The sequence below is a fragment of the Marmota monax genome, unplaced genomic scaffold (assembly GCF_021218885.2).
Source record: "Marmota monax isolate L192 unplaced genomic scaffold, Marmota_monax_Labrador192_F-V1.1 WCK01_AAM20220418_F8-fsc00001, whole genome shotgun sequence".
Classification (NCBI taxonomy): domain Eukaryota; kingdom Metazoa; phylum Chordata; class Mammalia; order Rodentia; family Sciuridae; genus Marmota; species Marmota monax.
In genome coordinates this window covers 34,967,954-34,989,592 of record NW_026693777.1, presented here as the reverse complement: position 1 = coordinate 34,989,592, position 21,639 = coordinate 34,967,954, and the positions used below count along the sequence as shown (strand labels likewise).

At 36.0% G+C, this 21,639-nt stretch overlaps 2 protein-coding genes across 2 annotated transcripts; one reads left to right on the top strand and one right to left on the bottom strand.

Annotated features, from left to right (window-relative positions):
• Positions 1-2,168: 2,168 nt before the first annotated feature.
• Positions 2,169-3,110, top strand: LOC124104048 (olfactory receptor 4F15-like). Its single transcript, XM_046460714.1, has one exon. The coding sequence runs from the start codon at positions 2,169-2,171 to the stop codon at positions 3,108-3,110; it is 942 nt and encodes a 313-aa protein (XP_046316670.1).
• A 13,241-nt stretch (positions 3,111-16,351) lies between these two features.
• Positions 16,352-17,293, bottom strand: LOC124104628 (olfactory receptor 4F4-like). The gene has a single exon (XM_046461669.1). The coding sequence runs from the start codon at positions 17,288-17,290 to the stop codon at positions 16,352-16,354; it is 939 nt and encodes a 312-aa protein (XP_046317625.1). The 5' UTR covers positions 17,291-17,293.
• Between the last annotated feature and the right edge of the window lie 4,346 nt (positions 17,294-21,639).

The following is a 21,639-nucleotide window of genomic DNA, read 5'->3' as shown; positions in this document are numbered from 1 at the left end:
GGCTGAATGTCAATCAGTCTGCTCATTGTCCATCCAGGGGTGTGGCTGCTCCTGAGTCACTTGTGCTTCCTTCTCTCTTTTTAAAAATGACCCTCTCCTCTTTTGCTATTGATATATTGACCTTTCTAGCATTCATAATATTCTGAATTATTTTTTGTTCCTATTGAACTATATTCAATGAATACATTGTATATTAATAAGGAAAATTTTAACATTTAGAAGGAAAATAAATCAGTTCTCCCACCATTCAGAAAAAAAAAATCAATCTATTGTGATGTTTTATACTTGTGTTTGTTTTGGTCTTCTTTTTTCTTTCTTTTTTTGTCAGTTGGAAACAGAGAATGGGGTTAATTGTATTCCTGAACATGTGTATATTAAAATTCTCACAATGGATGATCAAAACTTTTATATAGACCTGATTATACCTGCTATGAAATATCACATACATTGTAATTCATCTTAGTTACTGTACCTTTTCTGTACACTTGATTTTCTTTTAATTAAATTTTAAAAATGCAACAGGATGTTTAGAATTTGTAGATATTTAAAAATTATACATTATAAAAATTGTACATATTTATGGGCACCAAATGATGTTTTGATACATATACACATTGTATAATGTTTAAATAGGGGTAAATATAATTATGTTCTCCAACATGGATCATTTCTTTGGGTGACAAAAATCAAAAATCTTTTCATCCAGATTTTTGAATACAGAATACAGTGGCGATAATGTACTATGTCCCTAATTCTTTTTTATTCCTTCCCATTTACTGTCGATAAAAGTCCTGACTTAGTGCCCTTATAGTGGAGCCTCATCACATCACCTCTGCTCTTTTCCCCCTGGCTCCAGTGCTTGCTCTATATCATATGAGTAATGCCACTCCCTGCCTGGTCTCTCTCCTCTTGTCTGTTTTTGACTCTGATGGGTCCAGGAAGCTCTACTGGTTGATTTGCTTTCCTTCATATGCATTATGCAGTGGTTTCCACATGGAGCCAGGGCTTGTTGTGGAGTGGCAGCAGGGACAATGGTGACATGAGAAAGAAAGGTTGTCAGTGAGGTGAGCCAGAGGAAAGCTTGGTGGTGGTAAAGCTAGTTGTGAACCCAGGCCACTCCAGGTGGGAAAGCGTGAACTGTGTGTTTATTCTAAATATTCCCATACCTTCTTTGGATTTGTTTCTCCTTTTGACATTTAAGTATCCAGTTAGCCTTCATTGAGTTAAGTTGATAGTCAAATATCTATAGTTTTCCCTGTTTTATCTTTTCTGTGACCAGCATTGGTTGACTGACACTCCTAGTCAATTGATAAAACAAGTATAACTGTGTTATGTAGCTTCAGTAGGTAACAATAGGGTCACTGTGGCCCTTTCATTCTATTTTTTTTATATTGAAGCTTTTATGAACATTTGAAAATAGAAATATGGACAAGCTATTGTTTAAAACCCTTGGTAGGTTTCTATTGCTCTTAGAATAAAAATAAAATCCTTATGGATTTCAGTGCCTTCCTACGGGTTTCAGGGTCTTTGCCCAGAACATTTCACAGTTTGGACTACTGTACTTACTCTTTTTTAAATATATTTTTAGTTATATATGGACACACTACCTTTATTTTATTTATTTATTTTTTAATGTGGTTTTGAGAGGATAGAACCCAGTGCCTCACACAGGTGCTAGGAAAGTGCTCCACCACTGAGCCACAATCTCAGCCCTCCATTACTTTTAAACAGTGACTTCATATTTAGTTCAGTCAAAGCAGGCACCATGAGATAAGTCAGTTGTTCTCATAGTACTCAATTCTTCTCTTCAGTCAGTCATCAGTATCTGTCCTACATTTAAAGGTATCTAATATCTAGATGCACCATTAGTCTGCAGATCCACTGAAGCCAGAATCAATGTTCTACTTCTAATTCAGAACTTGACATATATACTTGTATGTGAAGTATATACAGAACTTGTATACACTCATGGTGAATAATACTTGAATGAGTAAATAAATACACTAATTTTCAAAATATGTTATAAATGTTGGTAAAAATTTCTTTTTAAAATTATTCTACCTTATAAAATAATCTAAATCTGTTTAAATATTTATTGATGATTATTTCTTATTGATTTGTTTTTGGCTTTTAGGCAGAACAAGAAATTAAAAAAAAACAAAAAACGAATGTATGAATCCAATTTCTCTGAAGTTTCTGAATTTATATTGCTGGGACTTTCTAACTACAGACCAGTGCAGCATTTCCTCCTTGCCTTCTCTACAGTGTTTTATCTCACGATTATTCTGGGAAACACCCTTGTTGTGTTTACTGTGACCTTTGATCCTCATTTACATTCTCCCATGTACTTTCTTTTAGCTAACCTTTCATTTACTGATTTATGTTTTTCCACCTTAGCAGTTCCTAAAATGATTCATGACCTATATTCTGGGGATAAAACCATATCTTTCCAAGGGTGTGTCACCCAGATTTTTGTCCTTCATGTCCTGGGTGGATCTGAGATGGTGCTCCTGGTAACCATGGCCTTGGACAGATATGTGGCCATCTGCAAGCCCCTCTACTACCTGACCATTATGAGCCCACGAATGTGCATTTTGCTTCTGTCTGGTGCTTGGATTATTGGTATCATTCATTCCGTGGCCCAAGTAGCTTTTGTTGTCCATTTGCCTTTCTGTGGTCCTAATGAGATAGATAGCTTTTACTGTGATCTTCCCTGGTTTATCAAACTGGCCTGCATAGATACCTATAGAATGGAATTCTTGGTAACTGCCAACAGTGGGTTCATTTCCACAGGCACCTTCTTCTTATTGATTATCTCCTATATCCTCATCCTGTTTACTGTATGGAAACGCCCTTCAGGTGGTTTGTCCAAGGCTCTCTCCACCCTTTCAGCTCACATCTCTGTGGTGGTTTTGTTTTTTGGACCATGCATCTTTGTTTATATGTGGCCATTTCCCACAGTGCCAGTGGATAAGTTTCTTGCCATTTTGGACTTTCTGATCACACCCATCCTGAATCCTGCCATTTACACAATGAGGAACAAAGACATGAAGCTGGCAATGAGGAAACTGATTAGTCAGCTCTTTGGTCTGAGGAAAATCTCCAACTAACTTACAAGAGCTCTTGTAGTACCTTATTTAAATAGGGTCTTCTGTAAACATAGGTCTTTAAAGGGATGTGTTTTCTTGAGACATTTTTTTAAAATCCCTTTTCCAGCAACTTGAAAAATATTAGTTTATTTAAAGTTAATAACCAATAATGTGGTTATATATTTAATTTATTTATATAATTATATAATTTATTTAAGATATCTCACCCTTTCTGTGTTGGCCAGCTCTTAATTAATTCAGTGAAAAACTAAAACTTTCATGAATTTCAATCTACTGTGTGTATATGTAGAGTTAATGATATAAGTTAATATTTTCTTCTATCATTGGATTAAAAAATATTCTCATCTAAAAAGGAGAATTGGTTCTTATAACTATTATTTATTTTTTTTGGTCAAGCAAAGTGGTACATATTCTACATTGATTGGGGTTGATTTCCTTCTTTGCTTTAAAACTTATGCTAATAAATATTCTCAGTTACAATAATATAATTTTTGCAAGAATTTTATTTTGTTTAATAAAGTAAACATTGTTGAATATTTACATGTGCATAATATGTAATAACATTGACTAAGAATAAAGTATTTTAATTTCCACTTTGTGCATATTAATTGTATACCAAGTAATGTTTGATATGTGTATACATTGTGTAATGTTTGATATGTGTTTACATTGTATAATGTTTGAATTATGAAGAAGGTTTTGCTCCATTTTGACATGGCTAATGGATGCTTTCTACCTAAGTGTGGTCATAGACTTGACCCCACGTTTGGCCAGGGTCACTTTTGGGATTCCTGATTGGGCAGAACAAAGGCTATACTCCATAGTTCTTTAGGGACTGTGATTTGGTTACCTACCTGCCAAATAATATATATTCAAAGCAAAACCACTGTTGAGCAGTAACTCCAAAATGTGCATAGTGTTGCAAGGGCCCCTAGAATATTAACCAAAATAGACATCATTATATTCTTATCAAAATATTAAATCATATAGTATATGTTCCCAGATGAGTGCGAAACAGATGGGGAATATAAGTAAGAAAGACAGTGGAATGTATCTAACTAACTTTCCTATGTACATATAGAAATATACCACAGTGAATCTCCACATCATGTACATCATCAAAACTGGAATCCTAATTAGAATAAGATATACTCCTTTTTATAAATATGTGAACACAAACTTTACTGCCATGTATAACTAAAAAAGAACAAATAAAATGTAAAAATAATACTAGCTAATTGTCTTTTTAAAAGAGTTTTGATATCACAATTATTTATAGGAAAAAAGTTTATAAAATCTGAAAAAATGTGAGTTCATTGTTAAATGAACTTCTTCTGTTTGGTCTATCTTTCACAATAGTCTATATGTAAGCTATGTATCTCGTGAAGTCTTGTTCTAATTTTATATTAGTATTGAGAATTAATTAATTTACTACTGTTTACTTCTCCCATTTTCTTCAATGACACATATTTTATTAGATGTGATGAAAATTCAATAAATTTTATCATCTGTAGATAAAAAATGAAGAAATCACTAGCATAGTTAACTATCTATATCCATGTATTTTGACAGTACACATGCCACTTTGAAAAACCTTAAGGGAAGAGGAAGGAATCAAAAAGTAATAATATAATATTGTGGTTTAATATGAGATATCCACCCAAAATTCATCAGTGTGACAACTCAAGAAGTTTCAGAGGTAAAATGATTAGATTATGAGATATGTGACCTAATTAGTGAATTAATACAGTAATATGAATGAACTGTGTCCTAAGTGTAGAGAGGTGGGTTGTGGAAGGAGGAATTATGTCACTAGGGGTATCCCATTAGGGTTTATATTTTGCCCTCTGGTGATCAAAGCGTGCTCCCCGCTCTCTGGCTGTCTTTCTCTCTGTCTTTCCTGGTTGCCACATTCTGATCTACTTGCCCTTCCATCTTGCTGTTCTGCATTACCTCAGGCCCATAGCTATGAAGTTGGCTGTTCATAGACTGAACCTCTGAAACTATGAGCCAAAATAAACTTTTTCTTCTCTATTGCTGAGAGCCATCTGTGAACTGTGTGTGCACTAAAGTAATGTTGAAGCCATTAGGAAGAAAGTCTGGTGTCAGGGACTCCCAGCAGCAAGCCCACTGGTTTGAGAATGCCTGGTTCATGTGCATCCTACCTAGTTCCATCTCAAGTTAGCATAGCACCAGTGATGGGGTGACCTGCTGGAGCTACACAGCCTCTCAGAGATGGGTATGACTTTCCAAAATGTCAATCAACTTGTTTACTGCAAGACCCCTGCCACCACAAGAAGCAAGACTCCTCTTGGTGAGCCCTTATCTCTGCCTTTAAAGTATTCCCCCTTAAATAAAGAATCAGGGCCCTTTTCAGTTGTGCTTTACCTATTAGGAGCTGGAAAACCTATCATACGCTCCTTTTTTATATCTAAATTCTGGTTCTCTCTCTATTCTTACCAATTACTTCAGACTTTTTATTTCCTAGGCAGCTCACACCTCCTGAGCAGGAACCTACTTTAGCAGGCTGCTGGTCACCCCACAATATTCTATGCTCACAAAACTCAAGGAAACACTTTTACTTACATATGTCCATTTATTGTAAGGATATGCCAATGGGTACAGATGAATAGCTAGATGGAAAAGATACAAAGGGCAAGGCATGTAGGAAGGGGCATGTAGCTTCCATGCCCTCTTTAGATGTGCCATCCTCTAGGACCCATAGGCATGGTTGATTAAATTATTGCCCCCTTGGGATTAATGCTGCTTTCATCCATTTTCACCTACCTAGAGTTCAGGGTGGGTCAAAATTTTAATAATCTAATCACATAGTAAATTTTCTTTTCCTTTAGCTCCCATCCTGTAGCTGTTCATGAGGCCATCAATTGTTACTTCACTAGGACAGAAGACACTTACATGTTCCAGGAAATTCCAAGGTATTTAAGAGTTTTGTGTCAGGAACCAGAGTCGAATATCAAATATTAGGACAGAAGAGTCTCCTGTACCCCTACGTAGGAAGGTATTAAGAGATTTGTCTCAAGAACAAGGGCCTGAGACGAAACATTACAAAAATATTCTCCTAGTACCCTTAGTACTCAGGAAATCAGGCATTTTGTGCCAGAGACGGGAGAAATAGACCAAGATGTTATTTCTTGTTATTTCACAGTCTGCTCCTTGGTCTCTGACCATAGAGCTCTTAGTAAAAAAGGATCCTATAAGTCAAAAGTACTGGAAATTTACTGGAATCACATTCAACCATCAATATATGGTTCAGGCCATCATCAAAGAGTATAAACATGTCTCCCAGGATGGAGGCCATTCAAACTTGCAGGCTTCTTTCAGTTTTGTCAGGTTTCCTAAGCAGGAGTGGTCTTCACAATTATATGGCATTGGGTATAATTGAGATGAGAGAGATGTTTTAGTTAGGTTTTCACTGCAATGACCAAAATACCTGAGAAGAGCAATAAAGGGGAGAAAAACTTTATTTGGGGCTCATGGTTTCAGAGGTTTCAGTCCATTGACTGAATGGAGCCAGCTCCATTGCTCTGGGCTCAAGGTGAGGCAACACATATGGTGGGTGGGTGCCCAGCAGAGGAAAGTTGATCAGATCATGGTGGGCTCAGGAAGCCCAGACAGTGAGAACAAGCCGGGAAAAGAACCGTAGGGAAATGCACCCTTATAGGGAGGGTTCCTGGTGAGGCACATGCTCTAGCCATGCCTTATAACCAAACCATAACAAGAGATAAAGTCATCTCTTGCTATAAGCATAACACCTTTCAAGGTGTTAGTGTGATATTCGAGTTTCTTCAGTTAATAGCTCATTTATTAATCTTTTAAACCTCACCCACTGTTCGTCTTTCTCCTTATGAATACCCACAAATTTTCCAAGATTACATAGTCAGTTACTGCGCTGTTCTAGATTGTGGGCAGCAATACTAGTCTACAAGCACCTCTCCCTCAGTCCACTCCCATTCAGAATATATGTAGGACTAGAATTAGTGAAATACTTCTGCCATTAGGAAATACAGCTGCACTTACAGTTAACCTCAATTTTGCCAAATAGGATATAGATAAAAACCACCCACATCAGTCCTTTAGAAATACTAATATATGATTTTAAAATATAGCTACAGTTTCTTGCTTCTGTGACCCATCCCTGTTTTAGCACTTGTACTTTCAGCCCTCACCCTGTGTCCATTGCATGAGGTGGAAAAAAAAAATAAAAACAACCCAAGTTGGGCAGTGGCTCGGTGGTGGAGTGCTTGTCTCACATGTGTGGGGCAGTGGGTTCGATCCTCAGCACTACATAAATAAATAAAATAAAGGTATTGTGTCCATCTATAATTTAAACAAAAAGTCTTAAAAAAAACTAACAGGTATTGTGGGGAAGAAAGGGGAAAAAGTATAGTCATTAATAGTCATACTATTAGCTTTCCTTGGCAGGAATTGCACAGTCCTACCAGAGTCCTCCACCACTCTCTCTTCCCAGATCCACAGAAAAACAGGGGATTAATTTAGTGGGGATAATTTAGTCCTACTGATGTCGAGTTTGAGCACACACTCAAGTGCCAAAGCAAATCGTATCCTCACCCATTTTAGATAATCTATGTTTCAATTGCCCATTCCATTTTGCTATATTCTGTGGAGGATATTTCTTGACCATTGTTTGACATTTTGAGCTACGCAGAGGGTTCCTTGGTCTACCAACTTGGTGCAATATCTTCTGTTACACTTTTTCTATAGCTCTCTGAGCATTGACAGCTTCCATCAGGTAAGGAAGCTCAGTCCAGAGTCTGTAAAAACCAATCTACAGCCCCCAGGACTAGCAGCATCAGTCTGACTTGTCAACTGTGTTTAGGACCATATCTTCCATTTCCAACTACAGTCTCTGTTTCTTTTGCTGGTAGACAGAACAATTCTTGTTAGTTTTTGTTCCTCAGGTGTACAAGAGAAATATGTCTATATTAGGCCCATCTCTGCAACGCTGCAGCTCTCCCATACCCACTCCCTTCGTGGAACAGGTGATCACCTCAACTGGGATTATCTGCTTGTCAATTCCAATCATCTTCTGAACCCAGGAGTTTTCTACTTGTCAATTCCAATCATCTTCTGAACCCAGGAGTTTTCTACTAGGCATCAACTTTTATCTCTTTAATGTCCCCCTTGAATTTTCATTTGTCTGTGTCCCATGCAGAATCCCTTTCTTAATTCAGGTTTCCATGGACTTCCTGCCTGCATGTATGGTCAGGCCAGGGGCCACTGTTCATGAGCCAGTGAAAACTGAAATATAAGGTCTTTTACAACTATTCATTTTTTCCACCGCAGCTAGAAAATAACATGCAATTCATTCTACTGGGCTCATTAGTTTTTATATTCTTTTTTTTTTTTGTTTTAATCACAGTGGTGTTACTGGCAGGAGTTGAGGTCAGATTCATGTTCCATGGCATTGAAGAATAAACCCCTGAGTGTCAAAGTAAGCAAGTGAGCAGGAATTTTATTTAAAAAGAAATTGAAAGGAAAGTCTTGGAACTTCCAGCTCAGTGCCTGGGAAGAGCAAGAGAGCTGTTTAAGTCTTATAACATTTCCTTTTTTAAAGGCACATAAAGAAAAGTTGATAAGATCCTCTTGACATTTTCCACATTGTTACTAGGGAAGTGCCCTTTGTTAATTGGTTCCTGATATATCAATTGTCCCGCACTTGGCTCTGGATGGATTACACAGTCACTTTCTACAAAATGGAAACTTAACATCCTTCTGAGAAATTAAAAATGATTCATAACATGGTGAGACTCGTTAAGATGGCTGTTCTCTTGTTTGCCCTCTTGTTGACGTTTTCTCTCTCTTCCCTACTCTCCACTGCCTATCTTTTTCTATTTCAGTGACATCATTCCAGATAGGATGTTGTCCATTTGTTTTTGAACTGCCAGACACAAACCAAGTAGCCGTTTGTTGGTTAGTGGAAAACTACTTACAGAGCACTGTCCATGTGATGATTGAGTACTGCAGTACCTTAAGCAATTTAGGTTATTCTTCAGAGAAACGGGGCTTCCTTCTTGTGAGCATCTATGCCCTCCTTCACATATCTTGATCTGTACAAATCATTTATATATATATATATATATATATATATATATATATATATATATATATATATATTATGGAACTACTCTGGGCATGGCCATTCTCATTAGGGTATTTCTTTGACGTCCTCTTAGACATTAGTGGTATTTGTGGCTCCCTGATCATTTTATATGCTTCAGTTAGATGGGCAGCTTCAACTAATGTCTCATAACAATGTAGTAACGGCCCTCAAATTGAAGGTCTCCTGGCCTAAATCCTTGCAGTTTTCTAGGATGTCTCAGAACCTGACTTGGAGAAGCACTTTACTTGCATTTATCCATTTACTATAAAAGATATTCAGATCATTCAGAAAAACAGCCAATTAGAAAAGGTGCACAGGTCAAAGTCCTTGGGAAAGGGTGCAAAACTTTCATATCCTCCTGAGATGTGCCCATCCTTCAGGAACTGTTGCCAGAAACAGACTGGCTGAGGAGACTCAAGCAGCACTTGGCTTTATTTATGCCAAAGGGCCCAGAGAAAAAACAAAACTCCAAATTTTGAGTCCCTATTTCACAATATATTTGGCCTATCTAATGTCATATATTTTCTAGTCCACAGGATAAACGATTGTGCATGAGGGTTTATAATGTGAAACAGAGTGTGATAAGAGGAAGAACTGGTTCCTCTTACCAAGACTTCAATAAAGATAAATGTCTAGCCTTGGGCCTAGAGCCTCTCTAGGTGCGTTTACACTTCAAAGGGGAGTAGTCAGGGGAAGTTATCTGCAGTCCAAAAAGTAGGGATCCATGGCCAATCAAGCTTCCTGGAGAAAGACTGAGAGAGGGGAGGGGAACCTACCTCTTCCCCAGGCATTGGTTTCTTACCATAACATTTTTATAGCTTCTTTGAACAACTAGGTCTTGTTTGCTATCACAGCACCTCCATGTGTTCACTATCTTGAAACTCTCAAACACTGTTTTTTGAGATTTTATGGAAACTTTACTATGTAGGTCTAATTGATTCAAACACTGGATGTCTTGTGTCATCTACTGTCAGCCTCTCCCCTCTCTCCCTGAATTTGTGGTGTTGGTCTGAAAGACTCCACCTTCCAACCTTATCTTGATTTTTTCTGATGACTATTTTTCTGGTGATAGTTTCAGCCCCATCCTGAAACTATCTAGACCCCAGCACAACCCCCAGTCATTTCATTAGGCGGGGGGAGGGAAAGACCCTTTTGTCCGTCCAAAGAGCCCAAGGGATTTAATAGCTTTATTTTAGGAGGTGGATCAAATACTGAATGTATTATTGAGCTTTGTCCTTGATTAAATAACAATTCAATGATGAAGAAAAGGGTTTGAGAAAAAGGAAAAAGTTTTATCACTTTGCTAGCAAAGAAGAAAAATGAGGGATTCCTGTTGCAGAGACTATGATTCTGGCCATAATGGGGAAGAGATGATTTTCAAAGAGGTGTTTCAAAGGCTACATTCCAGTATTCCAGTGTGCATTGTTCTTTTTCTTTCTTTTTTTTAAATTCACTTGGTAATTTAGAAGGCAGCTAATCCTTAGATCTTCTACCTCCATCCCTTAAGTCTGAATTACTTCATTCCTGTTGTGGGCATGTGCTCAAGGTCAGATAACTCCACCTAGGATGGGAAGAAGTATACTTCTGTTGTCTCCCCCCAGGTTAGGGATGGGGAGAGGGAGAAGAGAAAAGATATATGTCTGTTTCAAAATGAGCCTAAGTGGCAGAACAGCAAAGTTTATATTCAAAGCATGAAGTGGACCATAATTACAAATATATATTTTCGATGTCATGCTAGAACATGGATTTAAATGTCCTAAACCTCTGTGTTCTTTCCAATCTCAGGAGAATTCTACTACCTGGTTCTGTCCATTAAATTAATTGTCCCCTCCTCTATTTTTTCCCATGGTAGGAAAATTACCCCTAGATTGGGTACCTTTTGTCACATACACAGTTTATCTCTGTTGGTCAGGTTAGGTCTGAAGAATTAATATTGCCAGAATGGCCATAGTACTAAAAGAACTACACCAATTCAATGCAATTTCCATTCAAATTCTAGTGGCATTCATTATAGAAATAGAAAAAGCAGTCATGAAATTCATGAGAAAAAATAAGAGGCCTAGAATAGATAGCAATCCTTAGTGAGAAAAGTGAAGCAGGAGGCATCACAATACAGAACTTAAATTATACTACAGAGCTAGAGTAAGAAAACCAGCACCAAAACAGGCATGAAGACCAATGGAATAGAAAACATAGAGATGAACCCACATAAATACAATTATCTCATACTAGACAAAGATGCCAAAAAAATACATTGGAGAAAAAAATAGCCTCCTCCATAAATGGTTTAGGGAAAACTGGAAATCCATATGCAGTAGAATGAAATTAGACCTTTATCTTTCACCCTGCACAAAATTCAACTCAAGGTGGATAAAAAACCTTGGCATTAGATCAGAAACACTGTACCTACTAGAAGAAAATGTAGGCCTAACATTCCATCATGTCATTTTAGAAACTGACTTCTTCAAAAAGACTCCTAAAGCACGAGAAGTAAAATTAAAAAAAAAATCAATAAATGGGATGGCATCAAACTAAAAATCTTCTTCACAGCAAAGGAAACAATTCAGAGCATGAAGAGAGAGCCTCAGAATGGGACAAAATCTTTGCCACCTGAACCTAAGATGGGACATTAATTTCCAGGTTATACAAAGAACTTAAAAATACCTTAACACCCCAAACAAACAATAAATAGGCAAAGGAACTAAACAGACACTTCTCAAAAGTAGAAATACCAATAGTCAACAAATATACAAAAAAAATATTCAACATTTCTAGCAATTAGAGGAATGCAAATTAAAACTTCACTGAGATTTTATCTCACTCCAGTCAGAGTAGCAATTATCAAGAATACAGATAACAATAAATGTTGGTGAGGATGTGGGGAAGAGGGCATACTCATAATTGTTGGTGGGACTGTAAATTGGTGCAACCATTCTGGAAAGCATTATGGAGATTCCTCAAAAAACTAGGAATGGGACCACCATTTGACCCAATTTTCCTACTCCTCAATATATATCTAAAGCTGTTGAAATCAGCATATGACAGTAATGAAGCCACATGAAAAGTTAATAGCAGTACATTTCACAATAGCTAAGCTATGAAGCCAATGTAGGTGTCCCTCAACTGATGAATGGATAAAGAAACTGTGTTATATATACACAATGGAGTATTCCTCAGCCATAAAAGAATGACTTTATGACATTTGCAAGTAAATGGGTGGATCTGGAGACTATCATGCTAAGTGAAATAAGCCAATTCCCCCAAACCAAAGGTCAAATGTTTTCTCTTATATGTGAAAGCTAACCCATAATAATGGAGGTGGGGAGGAGTGAAAGAATAGAAGTTCAGTGTATTAGACAAAAGGGAATGAAGAGAAGGGAGGGAGTAAGAAAAGGAAAGACAGTGGAATGAATCTGGCATAACTTAGTCCTGTGTACACATATAAATATATAACAGTGAACTGCACCTTCAAATATATCCACAAGAATAGGGTCCTAATTAGAAAGAGATATATTCCATGTCTGTGTAGATATATCACAATGGAATCTACTGTCATGTATAACTAAAAAGAACCAATAAAAATAGGAAAAAGAAGAAAAGAGGTACAGTGGGACTAAAGTTAGGAAATGTACATATGTAGATTCAGCTACGCTGAGAAACAGGTTACATTCTCTGTTTCCCAGGCACCCACCAAGGTCAGAGGGTTGCCCCTCAGCCTCCATACTCAGTATAAGAAAGCTCAGGAGCTAAAACAATTTGGAGATTTTAACTTTAGAGGGGTTCTGTTTCAATAGGAGACGCAAAGAAGGTCCAGATGTTTGAAGTGTAAAAAGCATTTCTGGCTACAGAAGAAAATAAGGCCTTGGGATTCTGGGGGGAGGAAATGGGGGTAGTGATGGTAGTTTATGGTAGATAAAGGAAATTAAATGAAATAAATGCATGGCAAATAGGAGAATTTGTTGTGTGCATGAAGTCTTTCAGGTAACCGGCTTCAGAAGAAAAGATGATTGCTTGCAACAAAGTTTTTCTGGAAGAGGTTTCAGACCATTTCATCTCTGGACCTTCTTGCAGTGTCTCACACATCAAATTTTTGGGGAACACCTCATATCTGGACTATAAAATTCTGATAGAATGAGTGATCAGGAAAAAGGGGGTACTATTTTTGGGGCCTTAGATGTATCTAAACAGATGGAGTCAGAGACATCAATAAAGTGCTTGAGGTCTAACTATCACCATCTATTAGACCTGGACAGTATCTTACTATGTAATTCATAAATTGAAATGCAAAATATCATATGCTGTCATCAAGTAGAAATGGAACATGATCAAGCTTATCAAGTCTGGGGCGTAAAGGGATTGCATGAGTTTCTGGTGCCACAATTACAACATCCTTTTCTGCCAGATTGTTTCCCTTGTTACACAGCTATGACTATGTGGGAAACTCCTTATAAACAGTGGACTGAAAATAAAAATTCTGCTTCATGTTTACATGAAATATTGACAGTAACTAGAAATGAAGGTCTGTGGTCTTATAGCCTCTGTCAAAAAATGCATTATGCTTAAGCATTTTTAATATGGTTGTGGTCACATAAAACAATAATTAGGAGAAATCATAAACATGGGAAGAAATTGTGATAGTATATTTGGTTATTCCCTTTGGCTTGTAAAAAACATGAGTCTATATTGATTCATAAATAATGATAACAGTTTGTTTAGATGACTAGAACATAGAATGAAGACACTAGAAATATTGATGACAAACAAAGGAAAGAATCCTAGAATTAGATACTTTCAGAATGGGCACAGATTATCAAAATATAGGTGTCCATTTTTTTAAAGGTGTCCCAGTATTTGATCAATGGGTCCTCATATAAAGTGACCAGACTTTGAAGTCCTGTATGCAATGATTCATATGCGTTATCTGGCTATCAGTACTTTAGAACCCATCCACTAATATGGCACAGTATTCTGTGGAGATCCTAATGGTATGTTAGAATATGGGTGATGTTAGAATATTTACACCAAGGAGGAAGTAGAGAAGGAGCATTTATTGTAGATATGAGTATGCTTCTATGACAATACTCAGCTTACACGACCATCTGTGGGTTTAAGTAGTTTCATATTCACCATCATGATATTTGTGTACACTTTATTTGACAGCCACACAAATGAAGCAATGGGTCCATGACCAATGAATTTACTAGTTTGACCATATAACATGATCACCCATAAACAACCGGTCTATAAGAATGTTGAATGGCATAGTGATGAGGCTGTATGGCTCTCATGGGAGAAAAAAATCATTATTTCTAAGATTTGGGAATGAAGATGAGAAAGTGGGAGAAGCTCCTCTTATTGTTGTACTTACTACTCACTCACAAATCTTTTACTTCCCTTCCGCTAACATTGGGTTTTGTTGGATTGGAAGACTCTCTTCCTGAGAAAGTTATACTTCAATCAGAGTTGAAAACAATATTTTCATTAATTTGAAAATAAAAACTGGCTATGGTAATTTGTGCTTTGTCTAGGGAACATTCATATCTATAAGTCCTCTAGATTAGTATTTGTATAGATGATTCTAACAAAAAAAAGAAATTAATTAGATCTGCCTATTAGATTAAAGTGTATATACTAGGCTTGAATTGTGCAGTAAAAAATGATGAAAATGTCTGAGTTGAGGGCATTTACCACTTGGAATTTGTCATGCTGTGTTATGCTACAGAATAGTCAAATCTGTGTTTTTAGTTTTTATACCCATTTCATGAAATCTTAAAAATAGTGACATTTAAAAATAGAAATTTAAATTTAAAAATTAAAAATAGAGACATTTTTGGTACTTTATTCTTGGCATAAGTTATGCTTTAACATGTTTGGTGAAAAACAAATTTTCTACTGTGCTGTTGATTGGCAAATAATAAATAAACACTCTTGGAAGTATGATTCACCTCTCAGTTCTTCAAGTAAAGCAAATAAAGCTGTGTTATCTTCAAGAAATTTGATTCCTATATTTGGGTCTTGTTTTCTCATTAACAACTTGTGCATAATACTAAAGCTCTGAAGGATGATACCTGCATTATTTTTATCCTGTCATTTGTTGTAAACAGCTCCAAATAAAATAAATAAAAATTGCTCATATGGCATCCTTTCATTTTATCATTTTTTATTGATATCAACAAATCCGTTTCAATCCATTTATCATTCTGGAAAAAAGAACAGAAATATTATTTATAACCTGTAATTGTTTGTAAATTCTTTGAAATGTCAAAAGAGCTTATTGCTATACACATTGAGAAATAAATTTTATAAGCATAAGAATGAAAATATTGGTATATATTTGATTTATTAATGTATTTTGTTTGCTAAGTGCCATTTCAGGGTACTATGTACTATAGTTTTAAGAATAACTAGATAAGCCATGTCCCTGCTTCAGGTAGATTACATTTTGGGATGTTTACAAAACTGATTAATAATTGAAAGCAAAAATATTATTATTTGAGGTTAATAACTATAACAAATATCATTATTACTGATTGAATTATTTTTAATTGAATTAATTAAAACCAAATGAGTCATAACCTCCGCCATTTTCCCTAAGTGTTTTACCACTTTTATTTTATTCTCTCTCAATTTCCCCACTTCATATTTGGATAAGAATCTCTGTTAAGGAAAAAATAATATATTTTTTTTGCCTTTTGTAAAAAGATAAGTGAAATTTGGAGAGGAATAATCAGTGATTCATGAGCACATTTTCTCTAGTGGGGTTAAAAATAATTCAAAAAATTTTCATGGAGATGCAGTCCATCAGATTGGATCTAAGGTGGTGTTGACTGTATTGCATGAGTTTCTTTAATGTAGTAGAAAGCATAGGAAGACTAATCAAGTAATTCCCCCACAAAGAAGGATTAATAGTGTTTGAGTTTTAGAAACAAAAATTCACATTGCTTTCCTGGGAAATTTGATATGTCCTTATTTATAAAATCCTTTTTCTTATTCCTGAGGACAGTAAAACCTGTAGACATGATTGAACATGTCATAATTTTCAACCTATTTTATAAGATCAATATATTGTCAATTTGAAGCACTCATTTGCTTCGGGGCATTAAATATTAGCCTTGGAATTCATGCAATAGCTTTTGAATCTCTTCATAGCATCTTTAATTTCTTTATTTCTCAATGAGTAAATGGCAGGATTTAAAAGAGGTGCTATAGCAGTGTAAAACACAGCAAGAAATTTGTCCAACCATGTAGCGCTGACTGGCCACACATAGATGAAGATGCAGGGCCCAAAGAAGAGCACCACCACTGTGATGTGGGCAGTGCATGTAGAAAGAGCCTTGGATGCACCAGACTTAGAGCTTCGGTGAACAGTGACAAGAATATGTGTGTAGGATATCAGCAATAGAATAAAGGAGGTTACAGCCACAAACCCACAGTCAATGTTCCTTAAACTGTCCAGATTATCTGAATCCATGCAGGCCAGCTTGATTACCAGTGGCACATCACAGAAGAAGCTGTCTATTTCTCTGGGGCCACAGAAAGGCAGCTGCACAATTACACCCAGGTGACTCATGCCATGCACAAAGCCAACAATCCAGGCGATGGCTACTAACCCAATGCACCTTTGCAGACTCATAATGGTGGTATAGTGGAGGGGTTTGCAGATGGCTACATAGCGGTCATAGGCCATGGCCACCAGTATTACCATCTCAGTCCCTCCAGCAAAATGGACAAAGAGAACCTGGCACATGCAACCTACAAAGGAAATGCTCTGGTTCTCCCTGAGAAATCCTATGATCATCTTAGGAGTGGTGATTGAGGAAAGCCACATGTCAACAAAGGATAGGTTGGCTAACAAGAAGTACATGGGGGAATGGAGATGGGTATCCTTGATGATCAGTAGCATGATAAAAATATTTCCAAATACAGTCATCAGGTAAATCATAAATAATATCATGAAGAGCAAGACCTGAATATCCCATGAGTGGCAAAGTCCCAGAAGCAAAAATTCTGACTCTGTGGACTGATTTCCTCCATCCATTTTATTCAATGTGTCTTCCGAAATATCCTTGAGAGAAACACAGATTGTCAGTTATGGGGATAAAAAAGGAACTTGACTTTTAGAATTTGATGTTCACATTGACATTTAGCATCTACATCTGAAATTAAAAGTATAATTGGAAGAAAAATCAGAGTTCAATATATCTAGTATTATATTCAAATGGAAAGATAGCCATGATGGGCTTTTTAAGAGAATAACATGGGATTGTTAGGTGAACAATTCATTATTAGTATTCTTTCAACAGGTTGTGAGGAAAGTAGGACATCAAGAGGAAAAGCTAACACATGTTTGAGATGTTGCCTGGAAATAGCTCCAGTTTTCTGGTAAAAAGGATCAGTCCAGTAAAAGTGATCTGGGCAGGTAAACAACAGTGATCTTTATACTAAATAGCAAAAATGTAGATGATATCCTTGGAAAAATGATGGCAAAGTAATATTGCAATTTGGTGAAAAGATTTGCTATAACATTACGGTTTCTCTGTAGCTGTCCTATATCATAAAAATAACTATAATTTTTTCACTCTAAAATGTATGTTAGATCAGTATTTTAGAGATAAACTATAGGAAAGATCATATAATACATAACTGATATGATGCCAGGCATAGTGGCACACACCTGTAATTCCTGTTGCTTGGGAGGCTGAGGCAGGAGGATCAGGAGTTCAACGCCAGCCTCAGGAAAAGTGAGGTGCTAAGCAACTCAGTGAGACCACTTCTCTAAATAAAATAAAAAATAGGGCTGGGATGTGGCTCTGTTGTTGAATGCCCTTGAGTTCAATTCCTGGTACCAATAAATAAATAAATAGACAAATAAATAAATAAATAACTGATATGAAGATTTGGATACAAACTCAAATACTACCTTACTATTAATTTTAAAAATATATAATTAATTGGATATTATTTAATCAGCTATATGAATACAAAAAATCTATGGAGAATCATGTAAGACTGAAATTAAAGTAGAGGCCACTGAGACAAAAATTCAGAATTCATGGTTCCAAATTGAAGCTTAGTTTTACTCAAGATTATTAGCAGAAAGTATTTTTCTTCAGTTTATGAATGAATGTTGGGAAATCAACCAGCCTTGACATAGTATCATCTCAGTCAAAGTCATAAAATTTGTCTATTTTATTATCTATATATCTACCTATCATCTACTTAATCTAATTTTTCTAAGAATATATTATAGAGATATGTAGGAAGTTATTATATTTGACTATCAATGCTTAGTAGATAAGAAGTTAAAACTTCAGTGATGAGAAATTAAATCTTAATATAACAATGATATTGCTTATGTTCGTCCATAAATAAACTGAGGTATCTGAAACTGGAGATTAGAAAGACTACTGCCCATTCTCCTCACCTCTTTATTAATTCTCTTCCTTGACATTGCTCCATTTTTTTTATCAGCTTTCATCTCCTTTTATACTCTGAACTTTCCAAGGTGATACAAAGGAGAACAGGTGAGGAATGGAAACCACTATAGCTTCCCAAACAGTTCCCTTATCTTACTCTGAGATCTCAGAAGTACAGATTAAGGACAGAAAGAAAGAATCATTCCTAAAGCAATTTGACAAAGCATACATTTTCTGTTGAAAGAGAGATGAATATGATAATAGCCTCAAAGTACAAGTAAACATATAATCTGTAATGAGAATTACCTGACTTAAGGATAATACCCTGATAGCATACCAGATGATATGTGTGTGCCCCTGAGAAACTTGAAATATCTTTTTTTTTTTTTGAAATTGAATTTTCTATCATGGCAAAACTTTCCAGGAAAAAAAAAATTAGTAGCTATTTCTCTACTTGTTGGAATAAATGACATAGAAGTGTGTTAATAACAAAAGCAGAATTTTGGTGGCAATCACTACAAAATGAACACATAGTTTCACAGGGAACATTTATAGCAGTAAGAAATCCAGCTGATTTTCATTAGTTTTATAAACTACTAACATTTAAGAATTATTATACTATAACTATATTATCTAATATTAATAGGTAAGTTAAACAATCATTATTTAAGAAAGTTTAACAGTCATCTATATTTTGATTTGTAAGATCTGGTCTGAGATATCACTCTTGTGAACTGTGACTTTGATACTAATCTCTTACTTTTTTTTATTTTCTCATTTTAAAAAAAAGATTATTTAATCTAATAGGCATGATGTGAAAATGAACAACAAAAAAATAAAATCACATATATTTTCTGGTACTGTGAAATTTAATAACTATAAGTTATTCCCTATCATTAAGAGTACAGTTTTCAAGGCTTTTTGGAAAAAAAACAACAACTTTAATGTACAGCCAATTACTTTCTCTCACTGAAACATATGCAATTGCCTTTCTTTATGAGTGGGGTCAGGGAGGAACCTTTCGCCAAGTCCTGCAGAGAGAACATCTCAGGGAGAGGAACAGAACACTCAGGTCAGAGGTGAAGTCACATGACCTGTAGGGAAACGACAAATGGCCTGAGTGAAGTGTGTGGGAGGCCAGTGGGAAGGTTGGCAGTGGCCAGCTGAAAGGCCCATGGGTATAAAGGATTTTGAATTGACTCTGAAGGCTTGGTGATGCTGTTGAATAATCCCAGCACAAATGTGCCACAACAAGATTGTACCCTGTTTGTCCTGTCAGAGTACTGGTGAGCATACCTCTGTTAGAGCATTTATTACAATTGCCTTTAAAAAATGTTAACTATTTCCAGTTTCACTAAATTAACACACACACGCTTAGCAAAACTATGGGATGGACAGGCGCATAGCCCATATCAGACATATCCTTTCTGCTATGCCCTTTTCATTTTTTAATTTTGCTCTGGCCCAGGAGGAGTTATTAATAATTTAAGAGGATCTATAGGGGACAGTAGAACATTGTGTATGAGTGGATTTAGGTTTCTTATCTTTAACTCAGAATTTTCACAAACAGGGTTAATGATAATTCTTAAACTGTTAAAATTATAAAGTTAAGGAAAAGCTCTTCTTGGAGGTAGAGAGTATAGCAGCATAATGGCTTCTAGGTTTGTAAGTCAGGCACAGAAAGATAAATGCTATATGATCTCACTTAAATGTGGAATCTAAAATGTTAAATGCATAGAAATAAAGAGTAGAATGGTGGTTACCAAAGGCAGGAGGTGATATTGGCCAAAGGATACAGCTTCAGTTGGTCAAGAGGAATTGGGTATATTGGTCTATGCCACAGCTTATTATGATATTATAAAAATATAAATAAAATGCATTATATATTTTATTGTGGTGGCTGGGTACTGGGAATTCATCCCAGGACACTTAAATCACTGAGCCACATCCCCAGGCTTTTTAAATTTTGTTTTGAGACAGGATCTCACTAAATTGCTTAGTGACTCACTAAGTTGCTTAGTACTTTGCTAAGTTGCTGAGGCTGGCCTCTAACTTGTGGATCTTCTTGCCTCAGCTTCCTGAATTGCTGAGAGTATTGCAGGTGTGCACTACCACATCCTGTGGTGTGTTTTATGTTTTAAACCTTCTAAAATACAAATTTCAAAAGTTGTAATATGAATAATGAGAAGATGGATATGTCAATTACCTTGATTTAGCCATTCCATGTTGTGCACATATATCAAGACAACAGATTGTACCACATAAATGTACAGAATTATTTGTTGATTAAAATAAATAGAATATAGCCACAAATTTTGGTTCTCCTTCTAGATATGCTATCTTTCTATGAAAAATATTTTCTATCATAACCCTAAAACTCTTTGAGAATATCAATATTTACATAAGGACATTCTTACCCTTAAAGAAATTAATAGATTGTGTAAGATATGTACTGGGTGAGGTGCACTGAGAAATGTTACGTTCCTTCTAGTGCCTTGTTCTGTTTTCCTTCTTCCTCAGGTTAGAAGTTTTAATACTATTTCAATATGACCATCATTATGCATTGGATTTTACTTCTAAATCTTTGAACATCACAGAGAACATTAAATGACTTACTCAACATGGGTGTTGTGTAAGGTCACATTTTCTTTCAGTGTGCTCTTCCGCAACACACTGGAGTTGACACCCATTGTTGTGTGGAGACAGTATCTGTGGAAGTGATTTCCCTCAGCCTGACATATTTAAAACACAAAAGAGGTCCCTTGAGTGAAATTTTCCTGTTCTGTGATTCAGGCAGAAAAAGAATCATGGATTTTTTTTTTAAACACCCCTTGAGTACATCTTTATTAGGAGTAACATCAACCTTTTCATACATTGGAAAACATAACAAGGAGACAAGAAAAACATCACAGAGATCAGCTTTGGAACCAGCCTACATGTCCATCAACAGATGAATGGTTAAAGAAAATGT